The 25,506-nt window shown below is 39.9% G+C and overlaps 1 protein-coding gene across 2 annotated transcripts; it reads right to left on the bottom strand.

Moving 5' to 3' along the window:
* Positions 1-989: 989 nt before the first annotated feature.
* On the bottom strand, positions 990-21,996 carry EDNRB (endothelin receptor type B). Of its 2 annotated transcripts, XM_069008572.1 has the most exons (9): positions 21,711-21,996; positions 20,989-21,462; positions 11,413-11,525; positions 11,042-11,246; positions 10,547-10,696; positions 9,503-9,636; positions 8,837-8,945; positions 7,172-7,317; positions 990-5,636 (listed from the first exon to the last, which is right to left on the bottom strand). In XM_069008572.1, exons 2-8 carry the CDS (start codon positions 21,415-21,417, stop codon positions 7,186-7,188), a joined length of 1,272 nt encoding a protein of 423 aa, XP_068864673.1. In that variant the 5' UTR covers positions 21,418-21,462; positions 21,711-21,996; the 3' UTR covers positions 990-5,636; positions 7,172-7,185. The 2 variants fall into 2 exon arrangements, with proteins under 2 accessions (XP_068864673.1, XP_068864668.1); XM_069008567.1 differs by having other exon boundaries at positions 990-7,317.
* Between the last annotated feature and the right edge of the window lie 3,510 nt (positions 21,997-25,506).

The following is a 25,506-nucleotide window of genomic DNA, read 5'->3' as shown; positions in this document are numbered from 1 at the left end:
AGGAACAGAGGAAACAGATTGTAATTATTTAATTTGGAATTTGGCCAGGAGACCATGGCTGGCATTCCTGTTCTTTTGTAAGAGTGACATGAAATGTCATTTTTCTGCAGGTTTTGCAACTCATTGGGAAGACTGGAGTAAGAATGGTCAGACCCTGAAGAGTTGGAAAATTTGATTACTTCTAGCTGGAAGCTGTAAGCTCTTCAGGCAAAAGCACAGTAGAAGTCACAGCAGATCACACATGCTATATACTTCTTGCATTTTTACTCCCAACTATACCTTCTCTAGTTTTTTCAGCATCTTTTATATTGTGATCAATATCCTGACTTATGTAATATATGTACATTTGTGTACACACACAAAAGTAAAAATGCATATATGCATAGATATGTTTATAGAGTAATTTAAAGGCATTTGACTTGCATATTATTAGAATATAAATTTATTCTTTTTCAGTCAACTAAAAATAAGTTGTTGAATTCTTGCATAAACTGAGTGCATATGTAAACAAATATTAAATGGCCTCACCTATTTGTGACATATTGTTCTTCCTCTGAAGACATTTGTAAGTGATGTATCTCAACTTCAGTATGAACGCTTTTATAAAGATCAAATACTTCCAAAATACTAAATAATGAGTTGCAAATATAAAGAAGCTTGCCATATTCTCTGGCTATTTGTTCTTTAACATCAAATTTGGACAAACAAATTTAACAAGAGAATTTTAGTATTTAGTTTGACAGGAAGTGTCTTCATAACCTATGTGGAGGTCCTCGAAGCAGAGCATTATTGTCATGGGTCATTTCACAATCTGCTTCCATCTCCTATAAAAATATAAAGTTCTGAAATTTTTGAAAAGTATCTTTTCTGTTGTCATTAAATGGCCATAAAAGTTACACCATTCACTGCTATGAATTACTTAAATTATAAACTATTAAAAAGACAAAATTTTTATAATATTCCTAACAAATTCTCTTTGAATTTATGAATACCACGTAATAAATGTTTATTCGTAGTTTCATTATGTCACAGTTTAGCAATTCAGTGTGAGTAGTACATGATTTGTCAGCATTTCAAACTTTTATTACTATAAACTGATATCCACATCAGAAAACAGTAAAAATATTTCCATCAGTGCTCAGTGGTCTTTATTATTCATGCTAATGAACATAAAAGTTTAAAAATGCCATAGACTAGTCCAGTGGTTAGGCAGACATTCATCGCTTGCATGAGTGACACACATAGTTTACATTACTCATATTATGGCATGAACTAATAAAAAATTGTCTCCAAATATATGAAAACTCCCTTAAAATTCAAAATATGAGATTAAAGTGATAGGACACATGAAAAGTGGTGTGTTTGTGGTTTTTTTAAAGACAGTGGGCTACATTTTGTTCAGACTGTTATGGTTTTTAAAAAATTCTTTATTTCATTGAAAACCTTTTCAGATAAAACTCATGCAAAGCATTCTGTATACCACACAAATTATATTACACAATATGAAATATATTTCATTTGTATATTTACAAGTATAAATATGTAAATACATATGTATTCTTATCTATGTACTCATATAAATACACATCAAAAGTGTATGCACCTGGTTACTGCATGTGTTCAGTATTTGACTACAGCAGATGTGAACCTTTCATGCTGTATCTATGCTAGTTCCTTGAGACCAGTGGGGCCAAATTTGTACGATGTGCTACTTGCTGTAGGTGCATTCCAGGAAGAAGCTTCCTGCATCTTTGGCAAGATCCAGTCTGGTCCTGTGAACACCCATTAGCAATTATGATGCTTGTTCCAGTTTAGTTTAATTAAAAACCAACCAACCAACCAACCAAAAAACAAAATCAAAAAACCAGTTTACTTCACATCTGCCATTTCACTTGCAGCTCCAAGTAAAACTTATCAAATCCACCAGTTTTGGTTTTGTTAACTTGGCATGCTTCTCTCCTGCTCCTGCAAAGGCTGCATGCGTTAAACCCATTTATCTGGGGAAGATGTGAGCTTCTTTGGGATTTGTCATTATTCTTTTTTCTGATAGCTTCAAAGGAGAGCCATCATCTGACTCCCTTGGTTTCACCATTGATCTGTTTCTTCAGGGTAATCCAGCTTGTACCCTCTTCAGGTAAATCCACACAAACTTTGGGAAATTAATATAATGAAAATTTAAAAGGGCAGCAAATGCCTCATCCCACTCACCCAAGAGCAAAACAAATTGAAGCAGCTTCTGAAGGATGTGGTTTGTGATGGAGGTCTGGTTACCCTAACTCCTTACCAGTGTGTCCTTTCAGGTTTTACTGGGTTTCAGGATTTGACTCCCACTTTTTTCCAAAGCCTCTAGGGTGGCTACAGAGGATGCAAAGTTTTATAGCAACACTGAAGATATCTACTGATGGGTATCATATAGATATTGATGTGTCTGGCTACTTGCCACCTCGCACTTTAAAACTCTTTTCAGATACTACCTCCCACAATCAGGACATCCTTGGATTGTCACAATGATTTAATGAAGGTTTAGGATACTGATCACTAAGGTGAAACAGTAATTTCTGAAGGTTTTACTTTTCATTACAGTAAATTTTTCTTACTGATAGTAAGAAAAAGGGGTGGGGGGGGGGGGTTGTGGTGCCTTTTCACTGGTGACACTGAGCTTTGGGACCTCCTACACAGCTAAATGACAGTACATAGGAAGACTGACAAGACCAAAGAGATGTCACGGTTTTATTTAATGACTGCACTTTTAAGTCCTTTTGTCTGCCTTGGTCTTCTGAAGTGTTCAGCAACTTGGCTTAGAAACTTGAACCCAAGAGCACAGCATGTACATGGAGAACTCCATTGCCTTTTTGAGCAGAGTACAAGACTGTGGTGGTCAGAGCAGCAGGCTGCAGGAGAGTGCAATAAATGTGAACCACTCTGTGGACCAGACCCAGCCACAGATTACCAGTTGGACCATCCTGCCTCACCAACACCAGAGTGCCAAATCTGCCCTGCTCAAGAGTGGTCAGAGCAAGTCAGTGTTTCAAGAACGCAAGATATGTGTACATGCACAATGTTGGGAAAGCTCCAGCATGTTTAGAAAACTGACAACAAGCTGCAGCTCTGGCATACCTGTAGAAGGCTGTAGGATCTTAAATATGCAAAACGTGTTTCCTCATAATGAGTGGTTGGTGGAGACCTTGGACCATAGCACAAGATAAAGGGAAAGGAAGTGAAGAGGCCATGAGAGATACTGAGTAGAACATTTACTTTCAAGGGATCTCATTGCTACAGGTGCTTCTCTTCCAGGCACAGGAAACTTGAAACTATGTGCTAAAGGTCCTGGGACCATGAAAAAAGACAAATCTATGTGGATGCAACAGGCCACCAAGTAAACAGAAGAAAACTTAAGTATTTGGAACAAAAACAGCAGTAGCATCAAACACACTTTGGGATGTACATGTACCACAAGCAAATAAAGTCATATATTTGACCAGTTGAGGCATATTTAGCCCAATACAGTTTTCCACTGCTTCAAGAAAGGTAAATTAAAATATGCACAAAATTACACTGTCGGCACACAAAGGGATGATGGTTTTCATGTCACGTATTCCAGCACTGAGTGCATACACTTCTAAATTAATGAACTAAAAGCTTCTTGCCTTTTATTTGTGATGTCCCAAACACAAGAGAATTTTTTACTATATAAGGGTGTGTAGAGAAGAGATTGCGACTGACATTCTGAGCAAAAACAAGCAGAGCAAAGATAGGAATGATTGTTCCAATAAACATCAGACAATTTTGCAATGCATATGCAAGTCTGAACTCTCTCCAATTTTCAAACAGCTATATAAAACCATCCCACCCAAAAGCTTTGATATTTAGATTAGGATTGCTTGCTTCTTTTTACATCAATGTCACTGTTTAACAATTAAATGGGACCCCCTAGGAGAAAAAAGGTCAGACATCTTTTTGAAACGAATCAAAATTACAAATATTTTATTAGTAATTTAGAATGTTTACTCTGCTTGAACTACAGAAGTTGCTATTTTAAGTGACCACAGAAAATGAAATATAGAATTATTTTACACAGCTATACAGAACAATTAAAAAAAATCCTTTAGACATTATTTAAGTACATACAACATTCTCTTGCTAAGCCAGCTGTGTCTTGATCAAGAGCTGTTTGGGACACTGAAATGTCACAGCTCACAGCAGACACTCCACAACCAACAACTTTTGCATTTGATTCTCTGTAGTACCACTGTTTCAGTTCAGTTTAGGCTGAATTCAGAGCAGCTGGGGAACTAAAATCTAACTGCTGTCTGAAGGCCAAAACACAGAGTTGTGATGTAGTTTCTTGCAAGTTGTTTTTTTCACCTTGAGCCATTCTGTGTGAATTTTTCAGACCACTGGGACAGATAACTCTTACTGTCACACCACTCTGGGCAAGCACTCCTATAAAGATGCCTGTGTCTCTGTGCAATTGTTCTGTGACCTGTGACCCCATTTGAGGATTAGAGAGCCTTAGACTGGATGTTTTACCCCACAAGCTGCTTTTACCCTCTTTTCCTATGTTTTCTAATCAATTCCTGAAAAAAAAAGTATGTAGCTTCTTTGGTTGTTGTTCAAAGTAGCAAATGTCAGATTTTTTAAAGAGCTATGTTAGGCCCTAATTCTGCTTGAACTGAATTGAATGGTTAAATGTTTACTGATTTCAGTGAATGGAGGAAAAGACCTGTACTGAGGATTTCAGAAAACACCTGTGTGGAGTATTACGGGATTTAATCTTAGAACTGTATAAGAACAGAAGTTTTGGAATTTTTTATTACAGGAAACGAAAGCTTCAATAAAAATACTGCTTTGAGTAATACTGAAAAAATGACAAAGAGTGTACTAATATTTATATATGAGCCCAAAAATGGGACAGTATATATGGTCTTTATTTGAAAACCTGAATATCTGACTTAGCAGGACTTAACAAAGAATCAGTCCAGGAAAAAATGAAAAGTATGTTACACAGTCGCCAATACAACAGCTATATTTTAAATAAAAATAATAATATACATGTACAATATTGTAATGATATAACTTGAGGAAAATAACACTGATCAGTATCAAATCTAGGATTTCACTGATTATCCATCCTTAACAGATGAAATGCATTTCACAGAAATAGATGCAGGTAGGGTGACATGAAGCGATATTCATGGCTTACTGTGAGAAAGTTACCATGAAAATTAAGGTAAAAATGTAAAGAAGAAAACTTAAAATAGATTTATATTTATAAAAGTTCAGCATTATAGCAGCTGAGTGGATGTGCTGCAGCAAGACAGTAACAGCAACCTCATGGTAGACAACACACACGCTTGCACACATACTCACACACAAACACACACGTGCTCATGCTCAAATGCATGTGCAGAGGTCCTCCTCAGCTTGATTATACAAGCATTCACTTACCAGATTTTGATGGGGGCAACACCAGGAATGGGGCTCACCACCCAGTTTTTAGCTGTCTGCAAGGTAGCTGTAGCTACCTAAAGTCAGAAACCCATCTAAGGTAACATCAGCTGAACATTTTAATGGAAGCTGTTTTCATCCTGAGCACATTTAAGGCACTTTTGTAAAATACTGGAAGTTAATCAAGACTGGAAAATAAAAAGGTAAAAATCCTTACATGTGAGATCTGGAAATTTAAAATAAAAAAATTCCTGAGTTTTGATAAATAATTTTATTATAATAAAATACCAAGCCTATTGAAAACATGTCTTTTATAAAAGCATGTTTGCATATATGACAATTTTTCTTGAAAAACTCATGCCTTAGTGCATGAAATATGTTAATAAGTCTTTGGGGAGATCTGTAACAAATTAATAGGAAATGAAAAGTCAAAGAATAACCTGTCTTGTATATACAAAATATGCATTGCTCCTGGCAACACACATCATGTTTACTACAGGCATCTTTATCTTTTTCTGTTCTTACAGGGTCCTGCCCATATCTTAATACTTTACAATTAATTACATTTCACTACACTATTTACAGAAGCAGAAGCTAATCACACATCTTCTTATGCCCATAAATATTGAAGTACAGAAGTAGAATACATTTTAAAATAGTATGAAGATGAGTAAGCTACATAGTACTGTTCTCTAGAAGTACAGTTCATGAATTATTTTCTTTATGAAGATTTAAATCTAAATGAAGACAGAAAGTTCAAATTCTCTCTTTTAACCTTGGTTACATTTTTCCCCACCTGCTATTTCTAAAAAATTTTGCCCTAAGATGGTATTTGGATTGCAAAAACAGTTGGAAATTGTCACAAAAGTATCTCCAGTAAAGAACCATCAAGATCTGGAATGCCCACATTTACACAAGATACAATCCATTTGTTTTCAGCTAAAAATAGCTGAAATAACAGCTGTTGTCTGTATGTTTCTAGTAGTATTAATTTTTTGCTTTTGGTGTGTTTTTCTCTCCTTTGCTATCAGTAAACACAAATACTCACACCCAAAGTGCTGCCAAATGCACTGAAGACGCACAGTGGCTACAGAAAGGAATTTATAGAGCCCTAGGGAGGTTCCTTCTAGCAATAGGTAAAAACAATCATCAAAGTAAAATGCACTTTTGACTTTACTGCATCCTTTAATATTTTCAGTAGCTACCTCTATAATATACCTGATAAAAATTCTACTTTTTAACATTTAGATTTCTATTACAAAGTATTTCATGTTTTATTAAAAAAAACCCTCACAATAGTGATGGTGGTTAATTTGCTTTAGAAAAGATAATACATTGAGTTACATATAATAATGGCTTTGATCCAATTAACTTTATATTATGCTGCTTAATAATTACTGTGACTTCAGTTCCTACAACTGTTACAGAGAATACAAACGATTGCTTAATGTACAGGAAGTGAGGATCATTTGGAAGTGCTGATTCAGAAGTATTCAAGTGCTAACAATGACTTGTTCTTTCTATGCCTTTCTTCATGTTCCATAAATGATGATTTCATAAATGTCCATGATTTTCAACATGACACAGTTTTAGGGCAATTTTCTTTAATGTTCTTTTTTTTTGTGCAAATACAAAACTAGACTTTTCTGGATGTTACCATCTTGTTAAAAGTAATTGCCACTTTTACTTAAAAAGGCACCAGCATTAATGTAAGAGAATATACCTTTTATGCTTGTTTTACGAAGAGCTGTACTTGTTACTGGAGCGGAAATTATCATATCCGTGATCATTAGCTTTGAACTTTAAACAGGACTGCCTTTCCTCCAGGGACAACAGATCTTTGGATTGGCACCAGCAGCACAAGCACGACTGTTAAAATAAAAGAAATAAACACTTCACATGACTTTGTTTTTGCACATGTGGCAAAATGCACTGAAAAGCTGCCCTTCCTCAGGGGTACAGTAGGAAATGGCAAATGTGCAAGCTGCTGTTTTGGGATTACAGAGTAAAGCAAAGAAATGGGGTTCAACTCTGAGTTGCTCAAATGGCCCCATTAGCAACCTTACTGCTGGAGTACAGTAAGAGTTCTACTGAGTAGTTATATATATAGTAACAGCCACACACATACCCCTTCAAAGCTGCTCTGCAATTCTAAAAGCATCTGAAAATAAAAGTATGACTCCTTGTTGTCCTTTCTCTGATTATCTTTCTTGGGGAAAAAAATGTATTCACATCTGTGCTTTCTAAGAAAGATGCTGCTATTTAGCTCATTGTTCTGAGGTGGAAAAAAGAGAAGTCAGTAGAAGAAGGTGAAAACCTAGATACAACTCATACATTTACTAGCTGTACTGCAGACCTTTTTCTCATGCTCCTCTCTGGCCTTTGGGTGCTGGAAGTCCCTTCCTCATACTCACTTACTTCCATGCTCAGGGTGCTGGAGATCTCTTATGTGCTCTCAGCTCCAGTGACTCTTTCAGGGAGCCAGCAGCATAGACAGGGAAGACAAGACCAACACAAAAACCTCTGCAAGATGTGCTGTCACAATTATGTGGGAAATACATTAACACTACTACATGTAGAGCTGACTGGCTTCTGACTGAAAGATGTTTTCCTCTTGCTAGTAAGGAATTTAAACAGCCAGACAATAACCCTAGCTGTGGCCAGTGGTTAAATGCTTGGCAAGAAAAGAAAAATCTAAGAATTTGCCATTGGCAATGTAAGGACTCCAATACAGTGTCTGAAGTTGGTAAGGGTTCACAAAAAATGCCCAAATTGTGGTATTTTCCAAGTAGACATGAAGGCTGAAGGACTGATGGGCTGCAAACCCTATGCAATCCAGAGCCTGAAATCCTGTGTGGAGAATTAGTGCCCAGCTCTACTCACTCGGACCAAGCCAGAACTATGAGCAGGTCTGTCTCATAAAACATTGGCGCTGGAAAGGGACAAGTACAGATTTACACCCTCTGCCTTACGTGACTGATTGAAATGCTCAGTCAGGATAAGAGAGCCCAGGGTCAGCACCCTCCCTGTCAGGATGCAGAGGATATGGCTACGTGAATCTCTGCAGCACAGGCAAGTCTGCTTTGTCAGTGCTCTAGAAGTAGCTGGGTGCCAGCTTCAGTCAGGAAGTGATGTAGCACTGATTAGCATGGTCCCCAGAGGGTTTATTGTACATTTCTGCTCTTTTGCTTTCTCTTTTTGTTCCCATCAAACCTTAATTCCTTCCAATGGAGCTTCAGCAGGAGAGGGAGAGAACATTTACCGTAGCCCAATTAAAATTTAAAGTAAAATTTAATGACCGTTTAAAACACTTGGTGCATATTAAGGAATTAATTTTACTGCTGACATCATCTCTCAACCAGAGGAGAAGCTGCCAGCAGCCACTTACCTTAAAGCAGTTTTGGAATCTTTTGCTCACCAAATACAGAGCTATTGGATTGATGCAGGAATTCAGTGAAGCCATATTAATACCGATGTAGTCCATCACGAGAAAAAAGCTGTGTGGGAATTAAAGTGAGACACTTCTCATTTGCTTTGAAAAGGCTTAGTAGAGGTTTACAACTATGAAAATTGGACTCAACTTCACTCAAACAAGACTAGCTATTAAATGTAATGGTATTGGGGCTTAAACCAACAGGATTAACTCATGGAGGTAACAGTTATACTCAACAATAAAGTCTGAAGCAGAACACCATTCTTGTGAAAGTAATTTCAGAAGACTCAACCATCTTAACTTTTGGAAGAAGATGTTCACAAGGTTGTTTTTGCGCTAACTGAATCCTAGCTGCTCTGTTGAAAGGGAAAATAGGGACAGAAATTCCCCTTCTATTCTCATAGCACCACATGACAGAACAGTCCCAAAGAGGATCAAAAGGACGGTGGGGAAAAGAGAGGGAATTCCTCACAATTTTCTGTCTCTGCTATTGGAGTGAAACCGGAGGGTCCTAGATGAAGAAGCAGGGACAACTCTAGATGCACAGAGCAAGCTAGCTCAATAGGAAATGCTTATGGAGAATGACCACAATGTACAGGCATTTTATTTTTGCATTCTCACCTTAAAAGTTCACATCTGTTGGGGTCTTTCTGATCATAAATAGTGAGTTTCAAGATTCTGCTTAAGTGAAGTGGGAGCCAACACAAGGCAAAAACAAGTACCAGACAGAACACAGTTTTGGCCACCTCACGTCTCTGAGAAAGAAAATTTGACAGAAGAGTGTTACAGTTTTCCCTTTTCTCTCTCTCTCTGGATTGTTGTTGTCTTCTAATATCCAAATGTTCAATAAACACAATAAAAAAGCTTATCAAGATAGGACTTAGGAAAACATCAAATAGCTTATTTTCTTGGAATATGCACTTAATCTTTTCTATTGTTTTATATGTCTTGCACTGATTCAATGTAACTCATTTCAAGAAGTATGAGTGATAATATGAAAAACATTAATTTAAGCAATAATTTAAATTAAAATTAAGAATGTAATTGTCTCCCCTATCACTTTAAAATACCAGCTTATTTTCAAATGCATTTCCTTGTGCTTTGATCTCAGGTCTTATTTTAAATGCCCCAAGAGATTCTAATTACAGCTCTAAACAGGTAAGACGAAAGGAGCACAAATATACATTATAGAACAAACACAGTTTAATTCTACTGATGTCTGATGTTTGTGTCTGGTGCTCTAGTAACTTGGAATGTATGCTAGAATATGTTTTGTTCTGCTAACATATACTGCTAACCTCACTAGGGTTCAGCAAGAACTTGCTTCAAAATTATTAACAGTTTTGTAGCACCACCTTCTAGACTAGAGCATGACTTCAGTTTGCATTACAAAATAGCCAACTCTCATTGTAAAGAAGAAATAAACCCTATAAAACATGAAAAAATTAAAATCAAACAAGAAAGAAACAATTTTGTGATTGTCAGTTAAAACCTCAGGTTTCTGATACATACATATGTATATGAGTTCAGCAGCACCACTGCTAGGAAAGTTCTCTTTGCTTTTAATCCAGAGTCATACAAGAACAGAATGATGTGGCCGGAAAATCAATAAAGTTATTAGTTATCTTGTCTACAGTTAGAGACCGAACAGGGATAATTTTTTACCTGTTTTAAGTGGTCATTTAAAGCAATCTGCATCCCACTCTTCTTTCGTAACATCTCACAAGTCATGAGAGTATAGAAAAATGCTGTGATAGCCAGCGGCAAACAGAAGTAAAAGCTGAACAGCCACCAGTCTTTAGCTTGCTTGTAAAACTGTAAAGAAATAAGCAAAGCAAAAACATAGTTAGGAGTTAAATGCTGAGCATTTTGCTAAGTGTGCTGTAACTGATTGGTCAGTCTGTCCTGAAAAGCATCTCTGTAAGGTGTACGTGACAGATGAGAAAAAAAGGACAAGACAGCAAGATGTTCAAAGCCCACAAAAAGTCAAGGATTTCTGAATGCTCTTCTTTGAACCAATATGCGTCAGAAATGTCAGTATTTCATTTGAACATTATATTCACCTACAAGTCACATACACCTGTGCACATTACAATCCACACAACACTGCAAAGGTCCAAGGAACTCTTCCAAGAGATTTTATAAACGTTAGTGACTTACCATCATAAAGGATGTTTTCTGCGTGGGGTGAAGCAAACAGATTCTAAGATACTTTCCTCTGTACTCCATCGTAATCATGTCAAATGCAATAGCTTCTGGAACAGCCAGTATCACTGATATAACCCAGATCAGGACAATTTCCACAGCAGTCCACTTTGGCACTCCAATTCCTTTAATGCGACTCCAAGAAGCGACTGCTCGGTACCTGGAGCAACAGCACACATTTACAAATTAAAAATATGAGAAAACCCACCTAGTTTAACTGGCTTAAATTCCTTTCCTTTCATTGTATCAGCTGAGTGGAAAGGTGAATTTGAGCCAATGCCCATATAGAAAAGAAATTAGAGACTTCAATGAAAAATGGGTCTCACCTATCTATACTGAGGGCACACAAACTCAGCACTGTGATGCCCACCGACGCCTTTTGAATGAAGGGCACTAATTTGCACATTTCGACACCAAAGGGCCAGTCCTCTGCAAGTAACTGTGAAAAGAAAACAATTATTTAAAAAAAAAAAATTCCCAATGCTGAAACATGAAGTTCTGTCTTGACTGTTTTCCACCAGGTCTTGTCCTATGAAGACAGGGTGAATGGGGATTTTTCATAATGGAGAAGAGAAGGCTCCAGGGAGACTGCGTAGCAACTTTTCAGTACCTAAAAGGGGCATGAAAGAAGGCTGCAGAGAGATTTTTACAAGGGCATTTAGTGATAGAACAAAGGGGGAATGGCTTTAAACTGAGATGTTGTGAATGCCCCATCTCTGTGGGTGTTCCAGGCCAGGCTGGACAGGGCATTGAGCAACCTGGTCCACTGAAAGGTGTCCCTGCCCATGTCATGGGGGTTGAACCTAGACAATCTCTAAAGTTCAAGTCAAACCATTTTATGATTCTATGCAAAACTTATTCAAGAAGAACCTTTTCATGAGGGAGTCCCTGAGGTGTGTGTCCTAAAAACTAGACAGCAGCTTTGTAGTCACTCCCTGGTGGGACAAGGGTATCAATTAAGTCTTAGTCCTGCCTCCTTAAGCTCTGCACACTCCACTCCTTTTGCTTCAAACTTCATCACCTTAGTGTTTACGGTAAAAAATGACAGAACAGGTGAGGATCTTTCTCTTCTTTGAATTGTCTTTATCTGCCTTGAGTTGCTTTTCTTACATGTTCCAAACAACACACAGTTGACCAGAAATACAGAAAATTACTTGAGGCGTTTCAGAACAGGGACAAAGCCAGTAGGTGCATATCTGGGGTGGGGTTTATTTGAAGTTTAGTGTCTAGGCTCCATCAGCTGAGAAGTCAGGCGACACTGGAGAGAAATGTATCCCTCACAGTTTCTAGTTGACCATCTGATAACAAATGAAAGGACCCACTGGACACTCAGGGAGCACAGACAGATAGTTTGATCGAAATGTTTTGCAGCAAGTAAAGACAGATCAGATGAATCCTTCACTAAAGGTCTTTATTGACCAGTTTTCCAATATTCTGTATAAAAATACCAAAAGGACTATCTGCACATTCAGCATACCTGTGAGCATACTGTGTAAGTACTCAGGAATAGAGAAAGCAGCAGAATGAATTTCAGGTTGGCTCGCTTACAGTTTGAATCATACACTTTAATGGAAATCTTGTCACATCCCCAGCTGCACATTTTATCTGATTTAGGGGAAAAGATTTACGGGACACAGAAAGCACCTTCCTCACAGCTGATTCTATGAATAGACAAACATCTGTAGCCTCAGTTTAGCAACATTTAACCTTTGAAATCTGCTGTGAGCTTCTTTAGTGGTCAAATACACCACAGCAACAGCCAAATCTTCCAGTTTTCATTAAAACAACATTTTCCACAACAAGGGCTGTGCTGAGAAATAGACGCAATTGTTATATGGAAGAGTAAACTTTTGGAGTTTCTGTAATTAGTTAGATGATCTAAGTCCATCTCTGTTTTTCATAACTTTCTTCAAATGAGCTCTTTGGAATCTGTTGCAGACCGAGAGCTACAAAATGGAAAAGGAAGAATGAGGACGACCCAAAAGAGTCTGGAAAATCTTTCCCTTGGCTCAGGTCTCTTCAAACAACTCATTTAACAGGGTTGTAAGAACAGAAGAAATAGCTCATCATACTGCGTGGATGTTTCTAGGAACCAGTAAGGCTACAAAGCCTCTAAGGAGGGTTCTGGACAGGCTGGATTGATGGGCCAAGGGTGTGAGGTTCAACAAGACTTGGGTCACAACAGCCCCATGCAGCACTATAGGCAGGAAGAGTGGCTGGGAAGTGGCTGGAAAGATCTGTCAGAAAAGGACTTGGGGGTGGCTAGTCAATACCTGGCTGAACATGAGCCATCAGTGTGCCCAGCTGGCCAAGAAGGCCAATGGCACCCTGGCCTGTGTCAGAAGGACCAGGGCAGTGATTGTCCTCCTGTACTTGGCACTGGTGAGGCCACACCTCAAGTGCTGGGTCCAGTTCTGGGCCCCTCACTACAACAAAGACACCGAGGTGCTGAAGTCTGTTCAGAGAAGGGCAACGAAGCTGGTGAAGGGTCTGGAGAATAAGTTGCATGAGGAGCGACTGAGGGAGCTGGGACTGTTTAGTCTGGAGAAAAAGAGATGTGTTGTTCTTTACAACTGCCTGAAAGGAGGCTGTAATAAAGCCTCTTCTCCAAGTAAGAAGCAACAGGAGAAGAGGTAATGCTTCAAGTTGTACTTGGGAAGGTTTACACTGGGTACAAAAAATTTCACTGAAAGGGCTGCTCAGGGAAGTGTTAAAAAAAGATGTACATGTGGCTCTTGGGGACATGGTTTAGGGATGAACACAGTGGTGCAAGGTTGATCGTTGGACTTGATGATGTTAAAGGTCTTTGCCAACCTTAATGATTCCATGATTCCATAATTGAAGGTAGCCACAGTTTCCTGCTCACATTGGTTTGGTTCAGCAAAGTCCTTATGCAAACATACATGTCCATCTAAGGGTAAACACTTACATGGTCCATGAAGAGTTTTTTGAAGAGTTCTGATATAATTTAAGTATAATTTTATCTGAACACAAAGGATGTTAAAGAACATTTCATGACCATGGACTTTTGGAAACCCTATGAAGTGCCCACCAGTATTTTCAGACACCAGTATATCTCCAAATACCTGCTTTAGCCATGTGCTGTAATGGAATCTTTAAAATAACAGCAGTAGACAAACTGCAACATGGCCCAGGTTTCTATTTCTTCAATGATCTTCTCAAATAAGACAATAAATATAATGCCTCTGCAGAAATGAAGCAGATAAATAAATTCTAAGGATTTATGCTTCTCAAGAATATTATAGAAAGTAATAAAGCAGAGGAAGTAGGGATGAGGCTGTAATAACTATACAGTGTCTTTTGCTTATGTGATGTGGAAAAATAACATAATCTGTAATTAAAGTATTTTCTGTAAAGCCTCTCCCTGACACTTCTTCTGAATTGCTGTAAGAGGGTGACAGTAACAATCTACTATGAAAACTGTAATGTGAATAATTACATGTGTTCTATATGTACACTCTACAGAACTCAATGACCTCTGGACTAATTTTATTTATATCAATCAGGCAGTGAATCTCCAGCCTTTCACATCTATTTGCTATAGAAATCAAGGACTGGGTAGCAAGTACATTGTATATTTATTTATGGTGCCTACTGTACATTGTATGTGTGTGTATATTAGACCAAAGAGAACTCGTTAAAAATGCACTTTGAAGTAAAATATTCTTTTCTTTGTAACAGAAATGCAGAACTTTGGTCAAGTCTCTATTGGCAGATTCTGTTGAAAACTTTTATCTACTCCAGCTGGTGTGAGTACAAGACACTCCCTGTCTCTCTTCCCTAAAATCACAGCGGTTCAGCCACATGTTGTAGATTTTGCTGAACTAATACTTATCTCTCAGGTGCAGATGGTCACACCTGTGCTCCAAGCTGACTGGATTTGAGCCAGCTCCAGTTTGGGATTATAGAGGCACGGCATATGACTGAATGCAGACTACTGAGAGAAAGGGTGCATTAGCTTCAGTTTATCAAAACATAAAAACATTACTTACATTCAGTGAGCTTGTATCAGGGCAGAATGGACATGCAGCTGTCTGCACTGGATTGCAAGAACATGTGCTTTATGTCTTGCAGCTGATGTATTGTGAAATTTGAGCATTTTAATGCATGAGTCACAAGTTTCTCTATCATGGTATTGCAAGTGGTTAACAATATGCTTTACACCAAAAGCCTGAAAACATTAAGGAAAAAAAAGAATGTTTTGATTACTGAACTATGTTTCCTTGTTTGTTCTCTGTATTGCCATCCCCTTCAAATAAGGCCTTAAAGTACAGTGAAGATCTAATGTAAAGTATTTGGGAGTATCACCTTTGTGGACAGGAGCAATGATAGTTCTTAGTGAAGTACAGATGTAGCCTATTGCAATTTTGTATGAGTGAAATGATTTTCTTATGATTCATAATAGGCTAGCTGTAAAAAAGATCGTAATTTTACAAATAACAAATGACCTGGAGCCACGAGAGGAGATACTGCCAAGTGGCAGCAAAGAGAAAAATGATGTTGTGTTTTCGTAAGTAAGATGCCAGAGTAGTCTACCACTGGCTGTATTCCGAGTGACCTTTCCAATGTTTTCTAGTCACTTATTTTACACAGGCGAAGTTCTAATTGCTGAGCAGCAGAGTTTAAGTGTTTAAGATGAAACAGAACAAACAGAAAGGGAAGACACTTTAGAATGAAGTGAAATCATACTTGAGAGAACCAATACATCTGATGCTCTCCTAGCCAACCCCTTCTCAGACCAGACAGATCTGAGCCTAAACTGATGTGCAAGCTGCAGAGCTATGAAAGTAGCCCCAAGAGATGCTGTGACTCACACAGACACACCTGTGAATGACAATTCCCCCTCTGCTTCCTCTTAGTTGTGCAAGAACTGGAAGATGTTCTCAATCTGCTGCTGGAACAAGCACAGCGCACTGCTCTAGGCCTCAGCTGCTGTGGTCCCCAGCCAGAAGGCTGATACCTGGCTCCAGCCCACTGCTGCTGATGGGCTGCAGTTGGGCAGGAAGAAGCAGCAAAGCGTGTGAATATTCCCGTCAGTGTTCCAGTCCCGAGCAGTGAATGCACATGGGAAACGCAGAGCAGGAATTTGTGCTTCTGCTAAGCTGTGCGTTCACAGCAAGTCTCGTTCACAGGACACTGGACTTGACTTTCATCGTTATAAACGGCAGGTACAAGAGAAACCAGACATGCAACTCTACACCTACTTCACAAGTCTTTCAGTTTATCTCTGAAATGACTGGTAGATTTTCACCTGATGTATTTTTTTGACACGGGGAGGTCATGCAGATATTTTATAGGAGTAAGCATTTTCAAAACAGAAAATTTGCCCAGGAAATTTAGGTTATGGTCAGGGATAAGTCAGACAACATTACAAACTTATTAATATTTAGCAATAATTATGTCAGGGTGAGGATCTCCCCTCTAGACAAGAAAATATATTTCCTGCCTTCAAGCTTAGCTAGAGATGCTTTACTGATCTATCCAATAAGCAGAGTAAAATCTTAATATGCGCCATGCAATTACTTTCTTTACTTGTGTCATTATTATAACTCCTGCTTAGAAACTTAATTTTAAAAAAATCAAGATAAAATAATTTTATACAGTCATCTTGAAAATGACAGAAACCTCATAATGTGCCGTCAAAGTAAAAAAATTCTGCAGTTTCACAACCCCAGTGAAAGGACTGAATCAAAAGTAACCACTTGGAAAGCCACGCTGCTGTCAGATTGGGATGCACAAACACAGGGTAGAAGAAAAAGCCAAAACAGGTGAAAACTTGCTTAGAAATTTGTCACGTGCATCTTTTAAGTGAATGTATACACAACAAATGTATACCTACTGAAAAAACCTACTTTAAATTTACAAATCTATACTAGCATCATCTAACTTACTTCAGTTTGGAGATCCACCATGAAAACTATGCATATGTACTTCTAACAGCATTCAGACATTTCCACTACTCCATATACTTGACTTTAGAGTAGACTGTTCCCATCGAAATACAGAACAAAATTAACCCTCCTTGCCATTGCCTACAGAATCCAGACAAGCTCCTCCGCTGGACAATTCAGATCTTTCTTAAGTGCCTATACACTGCACTTGTTCATCATAAAGTGTTCTTGGGCAAGACAGACTTCTAGCTTAATATGGTCAGAGATAATAAACTTTGTGTAAGAAATTCTGAGATGAACTTTGCGAGATCTCCAGTAAGTGGTTCAGATGTTGAAAGAAAGGAAATAATGCATTTCTCCCAATAAAATGTCTATTATTTAACATCAGAAGAACCAGTGACCAAGAGTTCTAACATGGAATAGTGAGACTCCTTTCTAAAGACAAACACCTTGATTTAGAAAGTTAGGAAGAGGCTGGCTTTATCACAATGCATGGCCTACAAGTACTTGCATAACAAGTCACAAATAAATTTCCATGGAAATATTTTCCAGAGCCTTTTTCAGAGAATAGCTGGATTGAAAAAGGAGCCAGTTTGTGTCTGCATGGTATATAGAGTCCCTAATCTGGTCTTTCTTATATTTCCAGTGCTTGATAATGCCATATTATGTTAAGCTTAATTTTTATGTAATCCCTAAATTACATTAATGAAAATAAATCAGTGCCTGAAAAGCTGACTCTGGCCCTTGATTACTGGCTTGGATAAAGACCAGATTTTTTTCTTTCCCTGGACATTTTTTTCTCTGCTCTTCCATTGTGCTCTGAGCAAAAGGAACCTATGACAATATTGCCAGGTAGACATTCTTCCTCAGACATTTGTTGGTAGTTCGATTTCAGAATGCCACACAATAATGTGCAGAGCCTAGATTGCTCCCCTTGTTAAAAATCCACTGGGACATGACAATAAATTGGATTTAATATACAGGAATAAATATCACAAAATAAGAGAGAGATGTTGTTTGTGTATCAGAAGAGAAAGCATATTATTGTGTGATTTGATTAAGGCTTTTTAAGTCTATGAGAGGCAAAGCTAGTGCAAGCTTGGAATTTCCAGTCCTGATGTTTTGGTGTCTTGCACAACAGGACTTAACAACTTCATTCACTTGGGAAAGTCAGCATAAGCTCTCCAGAACTGCAGACCTGTATTGTCAGGTGCACAAGCTGCAACTGTCTTGTCTTCCAAAATTTAAGTGCAGACAAGGACATAAAAAGCTCACTGAGCACCTACTCTATCCTTCTGCTCCTTAATTGGTATTTCTGGCCTCAAATTAACAAAGACATGCTTACTTAGTCAGTTTAGTGGAGCAGCATAGGATCACCTGCACATCCAATTAGTAGCAATTTTGCGAAGTATCTGCACTGCCAAAACATTACATACTGCAGAATGACTGTCTCAGACTTTCCTCTGCTTCCTATTCTGCCAGCCCAGAGATCCAGGCAAAGCCAGACCATTCACGAGGACTCAGAATGCCAAAAAGGTCTGCCAGGTTCTACATACTGGAACTGAATGCCCCTCAAGCCCTCATTTCATACTCAGTTTCCTGACTGTGTGACAGATTCTGGTACTTTCCATTTTCTACTGAACTTATGGCATGATAATCCAATTTAGGAAGTGCAATGGACTAATTAGCATCTTATGCATTGGACTGCATTTGCCTCCCTGTCTAGGTAACACCTGTTTTTCTTTCCATGCCCTTGATTTAGAAGATGTCAATTTTCATTTGTGCACTTTTTCAGCTACTTATGTATTCACTTAAATAGTCACAGGGGACATTTTTTGCAGTTATCCCTTTTAATACCTAATAAAAAGCTTCTTCTAGTGCAGCTTTTGAATTGTCTCCTACAGGTCCGTCTGGAAAGCATTCACAGACACTTTCACACTTTCTAGGGCAAGTGTTGTGGAAAGAACTGCTGGCATTTTATTAACATGAGAAATTCTCTCACTCTATTTCATGCAGCTGCCTTACTGAGGATCTGGTAGCAAATTCTGAATCTGGATCTGTTTCATCCTGTCTTAAATTGCTTCAAACTGCAAGTTAAAATTGCTAAGTATACTTGATTTACTAAGGAAGCCTTTGCTTCTTCTACTGATGAGTAACCAAAGCCAGTTTTTTATCGCGTCGTATGTATTCTCTGTGTTGCTCTGGAATGAAATGGGTTGTAGAGTTGATAAAAAATTATCATCAACTCAAACTGCCCACAAAATTATGATTAAATAAACACAATATCTAATAGGTGGGGTTTTTTTTGTTTTTTGTTTTTTTTTTAACTTGCATTTATTCAAAAGTTCTGTCTTAAAATAGCAAATATTTCACTCATTGTTATATGGGATAATATAAAATGATTATGAGCTCTTCAAAAAGATGAGTGGCAGTGTGGGAGATTTAGCACCTGGGAGCTATTGCACAACTCCTAGCATTATCAATAGCACAATAAAAATCCCAGACTTGCAGCTGGTGTAATATTTATTGGTTAGCAATCTGACCCTTTATTCCTCCTGCTCCAACCTACTCATAATGATATACTTGGTGGCATTCAATCAAGATAAGAACTGAGGTATATTACTGCATCTTAACATTAATTTTGAAATAGTATCACAGACATTGCAAACTCTTCTGATGAGCAGCTGTTATTGATTTTGTCTTTTTGATTTTTCTGAGAAGAAAAAAAATCTTTTTGTTCAATACATTTTTTTACAGAAACACATTTTAAAAGCAGTTTTTTTCTAAATTCCACCTTCATTCAAAAGAGCACGCTCCTCTCTCAAGTATTAAGAGTGTATAGTATAAAAATCACTGAAACTTCAAATCTAAGAACTCTTATGTAATCCAAATTAACTGGAATTTAACACAATGATGACATTCCCTGCTTTGTAATACCTAAATACTTTAAAAGGATAAAGAGAGAAGATTCTCTCATTTCAGCAGCTTCTGGGAGTAATTATTATGGACTCAAAATCTGTCCCTTCAACGAAGCTTTCTAAAAGTACAAGTAACAACCCCTAGTTTACAATCATGCATACAAAGTGAAGAGAAGGTAATAGATAAAGACTCTTCTATTCACTTTATGAAGTCACTGATGGGTGCTCAGGGATCCAGACTGTAAACTTTCAAAGCAGAAGGAGCTCTGTTACTTCCAGTACAACTCCAAAGAGTGCGAGATTACAACTAGAGGCTGGATTCAACCGCTCAACTAATTCCTAAGGACAAATGGATGGCACAAGCTGGATAAAAGTAAAACAGCGGTTGTATTCCCTCCATGGCAAGGCTTATCAAGTCAAAACACAGACTACTGAAGCTGCAAGAAGAGCAGGTGTGGCTCATTCCCTCTCGGCTGCCCCTGCTACAACACTTGCAAAGGGAGGGAAAGGCTTCACAGCTCGGGAAAGCATCGTGCCTCCTAACCAAGAGATGTATTAAACCGTTCAGCTGAACGATCTTGGTCCCTTCTGGAAAAGCCCCCGTGCCAAAAGGGACTTTACAGACCCATGTGAAGTATCATGACCAAGCTTGCCGCAGCTGAGCACAAGGGACCAAATGGTACCCACAGGAGAGGGTCTTCTGTGCCTCCCCTCCATTCCTCGACTAACCCACTGAACATTTATCTATTGCATTTACTTCCTTTATCCCTGCGACAGCACCTGTTTCCAGGTGATTATCAGAGCTTGGCCACTCTGCCTCATTCCCAGCCTGGAACGCTGAGAGGGATGGGACTGAAGACACAGAGGGTGCCATCTGCGACCACATCTGACCAAAATACCACCCTCCGGCAGGGTTTTGGCGTGAGGTGAAGTCCACGGGTGTCTCCCAACCCGGCAGGGACGCATCTCCCCTCGGCGGGGACGGGTATCTGCGGGGGCTGGAAAGGAGCACCGAGGGGTGACCGCCGCACCCCCGCGCCCGCTCCCGAATCCATCCCCGGCCCCTCCTCACCTTGTAGACATTGATGGGGATGTCAATGATGATGTGGAGCAGGTCGCCCAAAGCCAAGCTGGCGATGAGAATGTTGGGGCCGTTCCTCATGCACTTGTTCTTGTAGATGATCCGCAGCAGCGTGGAGTTGCCGATGATGCCCAGGACGAAGACCAGGCAGGACACGACCGTGTTGATGTACTTAAAAGTCTCCTTGATCTCCGTCTGCCCCGTGCACATGGGGGGCGAAGCCGGGCGCGGCCGCCGGCCAGCCGCCCCCGCGCCCTGGGGCAGCGCGGCCGGGCGGGACGCGTTGTGCTCGGGGGTCGCGGCCGTCGGGGGAGCGGCGGCCGCGCTCTGCCTGCCCGGGCCTGGCCGGAGCAGGGAGCCGTCCTCCTCGGCGGCGGCGCGGCAGCTGAGGAGCAGCAGGAGGACGAGGAGGGCGGGCATGGTTGTGCGGCACGGCAGATTGCCCCCGCCGCCGTCAGCGCCGACCTGCGCGGAGAGAGGGGACAGGGCGTCAGCTGCGGGGACACCGTGCCCCGCCGCTCGCCGCCCCGGGGCCAGGGACGGGGCCGGAGCGCTGCCTGCCCCCGGGGCGGTGGGCAGGCTCTGCGGGCGGCTCAGCCGGCAGAGCAGCACCGGGCCGAAAACCTGTGCGGCGGCGGCCGGGGCCAGCAGCCCACTCCGGCCGGACCTGCTCGGCGTGGCCCCGCTCTGTGCCCCGCTCGTCTCCCCCTCACCTCGCCGAGCGGAGCCGAGCCGATCCTCCCCGCCCGCCGGCCAGGCAAGGCAAACGCGCTCCGCCGGCTGTCGCCGCGCTCCGCGTCCCGGCTGCGCGTCCCCGCCCGGGCCCGGCTGCCGCCGCTCGCCAGCGATGGGCGCTCCGCTCGAGGGACGGGCGCTTGCGGCAGAGCCCGGTGTCCGCCAGCCGCGCACCAGACCCCGTGGCTAAAGTCGCGCCGGCGGCGCAGGCCCCCCCTTTTCTAAAACATTCAGCCGCATCTGGCCCATCAGTCACAGCCAGACCGCACCCGCGTCCTCCTCCCCCAGCGCAGCCCGGCCCAGCCCCCCCGCCCGCCGGCCTCCCGGAGCCTCCCGGAGCCTCCCATCACCCCTGTCAGGGGTCCCGCCCGGCCGAAGGGCGCACGACCTCGGTACCGACCAGGCTGTATGCCCTGCGACCTCCCCCTGGTCTTGTACCAGGCTGACTTGGCAGCCTAAAGAAGCACCTTTGCGGGATTTGAAACAATTTTTAGGAGGGTTGTTACAAGAGGTATGGGCACTGCTGGAGGACAATTGGGAGGAAGAGGGGCACTTCCCCGCTGTCCTCCCCGAGGCTCACTCCCAGTAGCTCGGTACGGGGTACTCCCCCCTTCAGAGACCCCCTCGGACAGCCCGAGGGGCTCACATGCTGGAGAAACTGCCTGTGCAACGTCTACGAGTTTAGTGCCACGTTTTAAAGCGCTTCACAAAACCTTTCCTACATCAGAAATAGTATTTTGACTGCTCTGAAGTTGCAGTTCGGTTACCTGGTTGGTTGCCGCTTTGGGCAGCCTTAGCAAGGCGCCTGATCTCAGTGAACTCGTTTCAGTCATTGCACTCTTCAGTGAAGCGTAAGGAAAGGAGGAAAGAGATTTGTAAAGGATTTTGTGGAGACTAAGAACAGCCTCTGCAGTTTGGAGACAATTGCATATCTTACTAAAGAGTTGAATTTAAAGCTGCTTTTCAGCATCTGTGTCCATCTCCCTGATGTTTTTTCCCTTAAATCATGCTGGATGCTAAATCTTGGATATATACATGCTTTTTTACAGAAGCAACCTGCTCACCTAGATTATTGACATACCAATATGGGAAAACACTGAAAACCATATGCTTTTTTTCAAAAATTGGTGATCTGTTTTATCGCATCTTTCCAGCATCTCCTGCCTACATACCCTTGTGCTACTGTAGCAGACAGCCTTTTCTTGTCCTCATTTAACTTCCTTTGCTCATCTCCATCTTTGTTTAAAAGACTGCTATATTAAACACCTTTCCCATTTAATAATTCTTGATGATTTTCCTAATTTATGTCACAGTGATTTTTCTTCCCATTTTAAATTACAGTACTTGTGGGATAAAGCCATTAAAGTAACTTCTAAACTGTACAAGGGTACCTGGAGGCTGATTGCACTCCAGCTGGAATAATGATCTTTCCAAGTTCAGGCTTTTCAAGACTGTTTTGCAGTGTGATTCATTTTTAAACACCATGGCTGATTCCTCTCCCAACGATAAAAGTATGAACATTGAATTAAATATTATATTCTGAGCCCTGGGGATTTAAACAGTCTTTTCAGTTTTCACATTTGCATTTTCTCACTTTCCAATTCAGCAATCTAAGTGAACGCTGTTTAGCTAAATGCAATATTGATTTAGAAACTCTTGCCAATTAACACAACATTAAGTTTAATCTCAAAATGCTTTTGTACTTGCAAGGTTCCAGCTAAGTCTCAAAGGCTTCTATGCTGATCCTGGCGATCAAGAAATATATTGCAACTACATTGAGATATGTTTGCTAACATTTTTATTATCACAGCTTCATAAGACATGTTTGCTGCTGGTGGCAGCTCCATTGCTGCCACTTACTTCAGCTCCAGAAGTTTTAGGAACAGCAATTTAGTTTCTGAAATGCTTAATGTTAGTACATACAAACTTAGTATATATGGAACTTTGGGCAGATGCTGATACCTGAAGCACATTACTCTTTAATATTGCACAAAATGAGTTTACATGACAAAGCATCTAAGCTGCTTCTGGCTGCAACTAGCTAAATTTATCACCCTTTTTCTGTTTCTAGTATTTTATCAGATATTTGAGGAATTAAACCCAGCATATGCTGTGGTATAAGTCTGCTTTAATTAATGAAAATTAAAGGAAAGCACAGTTTCACATATATTTCGGTGAGGATTAAGATAATACTGTATTAAATACCAAGACCATATCAGATATCTCAGCAAATTAACTGTAATTTGAATGAAGATCAACTAAAAAGCTTAATCTAGACTGCAACAAGACAAAACATCTGTAAATATAATTAACGTGTGCCCTTTAAGTGGCCTCTGCTAATTAAGCTATGAAAGAAATTCCTTACTGAACTGTATGGAATACATTATAAATACATTATATAAGATTATGCAAGCTGCTGCTTTTTTTTTTTTTTTTCCCTCTTTCTGGGAAGCAGAAATACTCCTTGTCCTTTGGAAAGTTCACTTTTGTACAAAGCAGGGAAAGCTGGACCCCAGTCTAAAAGGTCCTCTAAAGTGTCTGTTACTTGTTTTATTGTATTCTGCACTTCCACTCCATTTCATCCCACCAGCTCTTAATGATTATATGACTTGTAGCCAGTCACTCTTTTAATTATGTCAGATGCAACATTGCCATCCATGACTGATAATGTTCTGACTTTTCTTTTTTTCTAGTTTGGAATGTTATATACAAAGTAAAAAGATTGGATAACTTGTAATCATCACCAGGATGATTTTTAACAACAGAAAGACTTTAAATATTATCATGTTATATGTAATACAAATCATGAGAAGTGGTCACAATTATGGCATCAAGAAGTCCTTTAATTAACAAGCTCATGAGAAATGCTGCAGGATAGTGTATTTTAATTCATGTAATACTTATTGAATCAATGAGAATTTTGTTATGAGTGTGCAGGTACTTTTGCAAATTCCATTAATTTTCTGTTTATGTTGTTCAGCAACTAAAGCAGCCTTAGAAGTCTGCTCCATCAGGCCTGCTTTTCTTTTCACTGAGTCTGGTGGAAATTTGCCCACTAACTGGGGCAAGTCTGGGATGAATAGAAAGAATAGCTGTCTCAGTGTGAGCCACTTATTAGATGCATGAGTTGAATTAAAGTCAGAAAATAGTCTTCTGTGTTACAGAAGCTACCATAGAAACATTACCAATGGCAATTTTGAAAGAATCAATTTGAGAAACTGAGATTAGGATATTGCAGTTTTGTAACTGCATATGTTCATATACTGGACAGATGACAAAGAAGAGTGACGTTGTCTGTCTTATTTTTTTTCTTAGTCTAAACTTATGCAAAAATATGGAATTCTTTTTCGTATGTGTAGCTATGCTTTGTCTCTTTTTCTACAAAGCTAAGCAACTTCTGTAAATAATAGTGTTGGCGATCAACTGCAGTGTATTGACATTATACCTAATTCTAGAAACAATGAAACAAAATTTATTTTATCATAAAAAGTTATCATGAAACTCTACCAGTAGGTAGCACAAATGAAACATGAAGTTTGGATGCACATACTTGTTTTAATGTAGATTACATTGTATATGATTGCAAGATGCAAACCAATGAAAGACAATCAAATTTGTACTAAGAAGAAAACATTTGTCTGTCTCTTATAGTCCTTTTTTTATAAGAGTTTGAGGATTTTTATATGGAATTAAGTTCAAGGCTTTGAGTCAGACTTGATAACTGATTTTTTTTCCCCATCTAGCTCTAAGATTAAAACCCATATGCCACTTAGT

Source organism: Aphelocoma coerulescens, chromosome 1, assembly GCF_041296385.1.
Source record: "Aphelocoma coerulescens isolate FSJ_1873_10779 chromosome 1, UR_Acoe_1.0, whole genome shotgun sequence".
NCBI classification, from domain to species: domain Eukaryota; kingdom Metazoa; phylum Chordata; class Aves; order Passeriformes; family Corvidae; genus Aphelocoma; species Aphelocoma coerulescens.
The sequence above is the reverse complement of the archived record's forward strand: the minus strand, read 5'-3'. Positions and strand labels throughout refer to the sequence as shown.

Coding starts and splice junctions, on each gene's coding strand:
- EDNRB (XM_069008567.1), bottom strand. CDS start 21,417: ATGCCCGCCCTCCTCGTCCTCCTGCTGCTCCTCAGCTGCCGCGCCGCC. Junction 11,247..11,412: donor TGTGCCCTCAGTATAGATAG/GTGAGACCCATT, acceptor CTGTTGCTCCAG/GTACCGAGCAGTCGCTTCTT. Junction 9,637..10,546: donor TAAATGACCACTTAAAACAG/GTAAAAAATTAT, acceptor TTTCTTTCTCAG/AGACGTGAGGTGGCCAAAAC.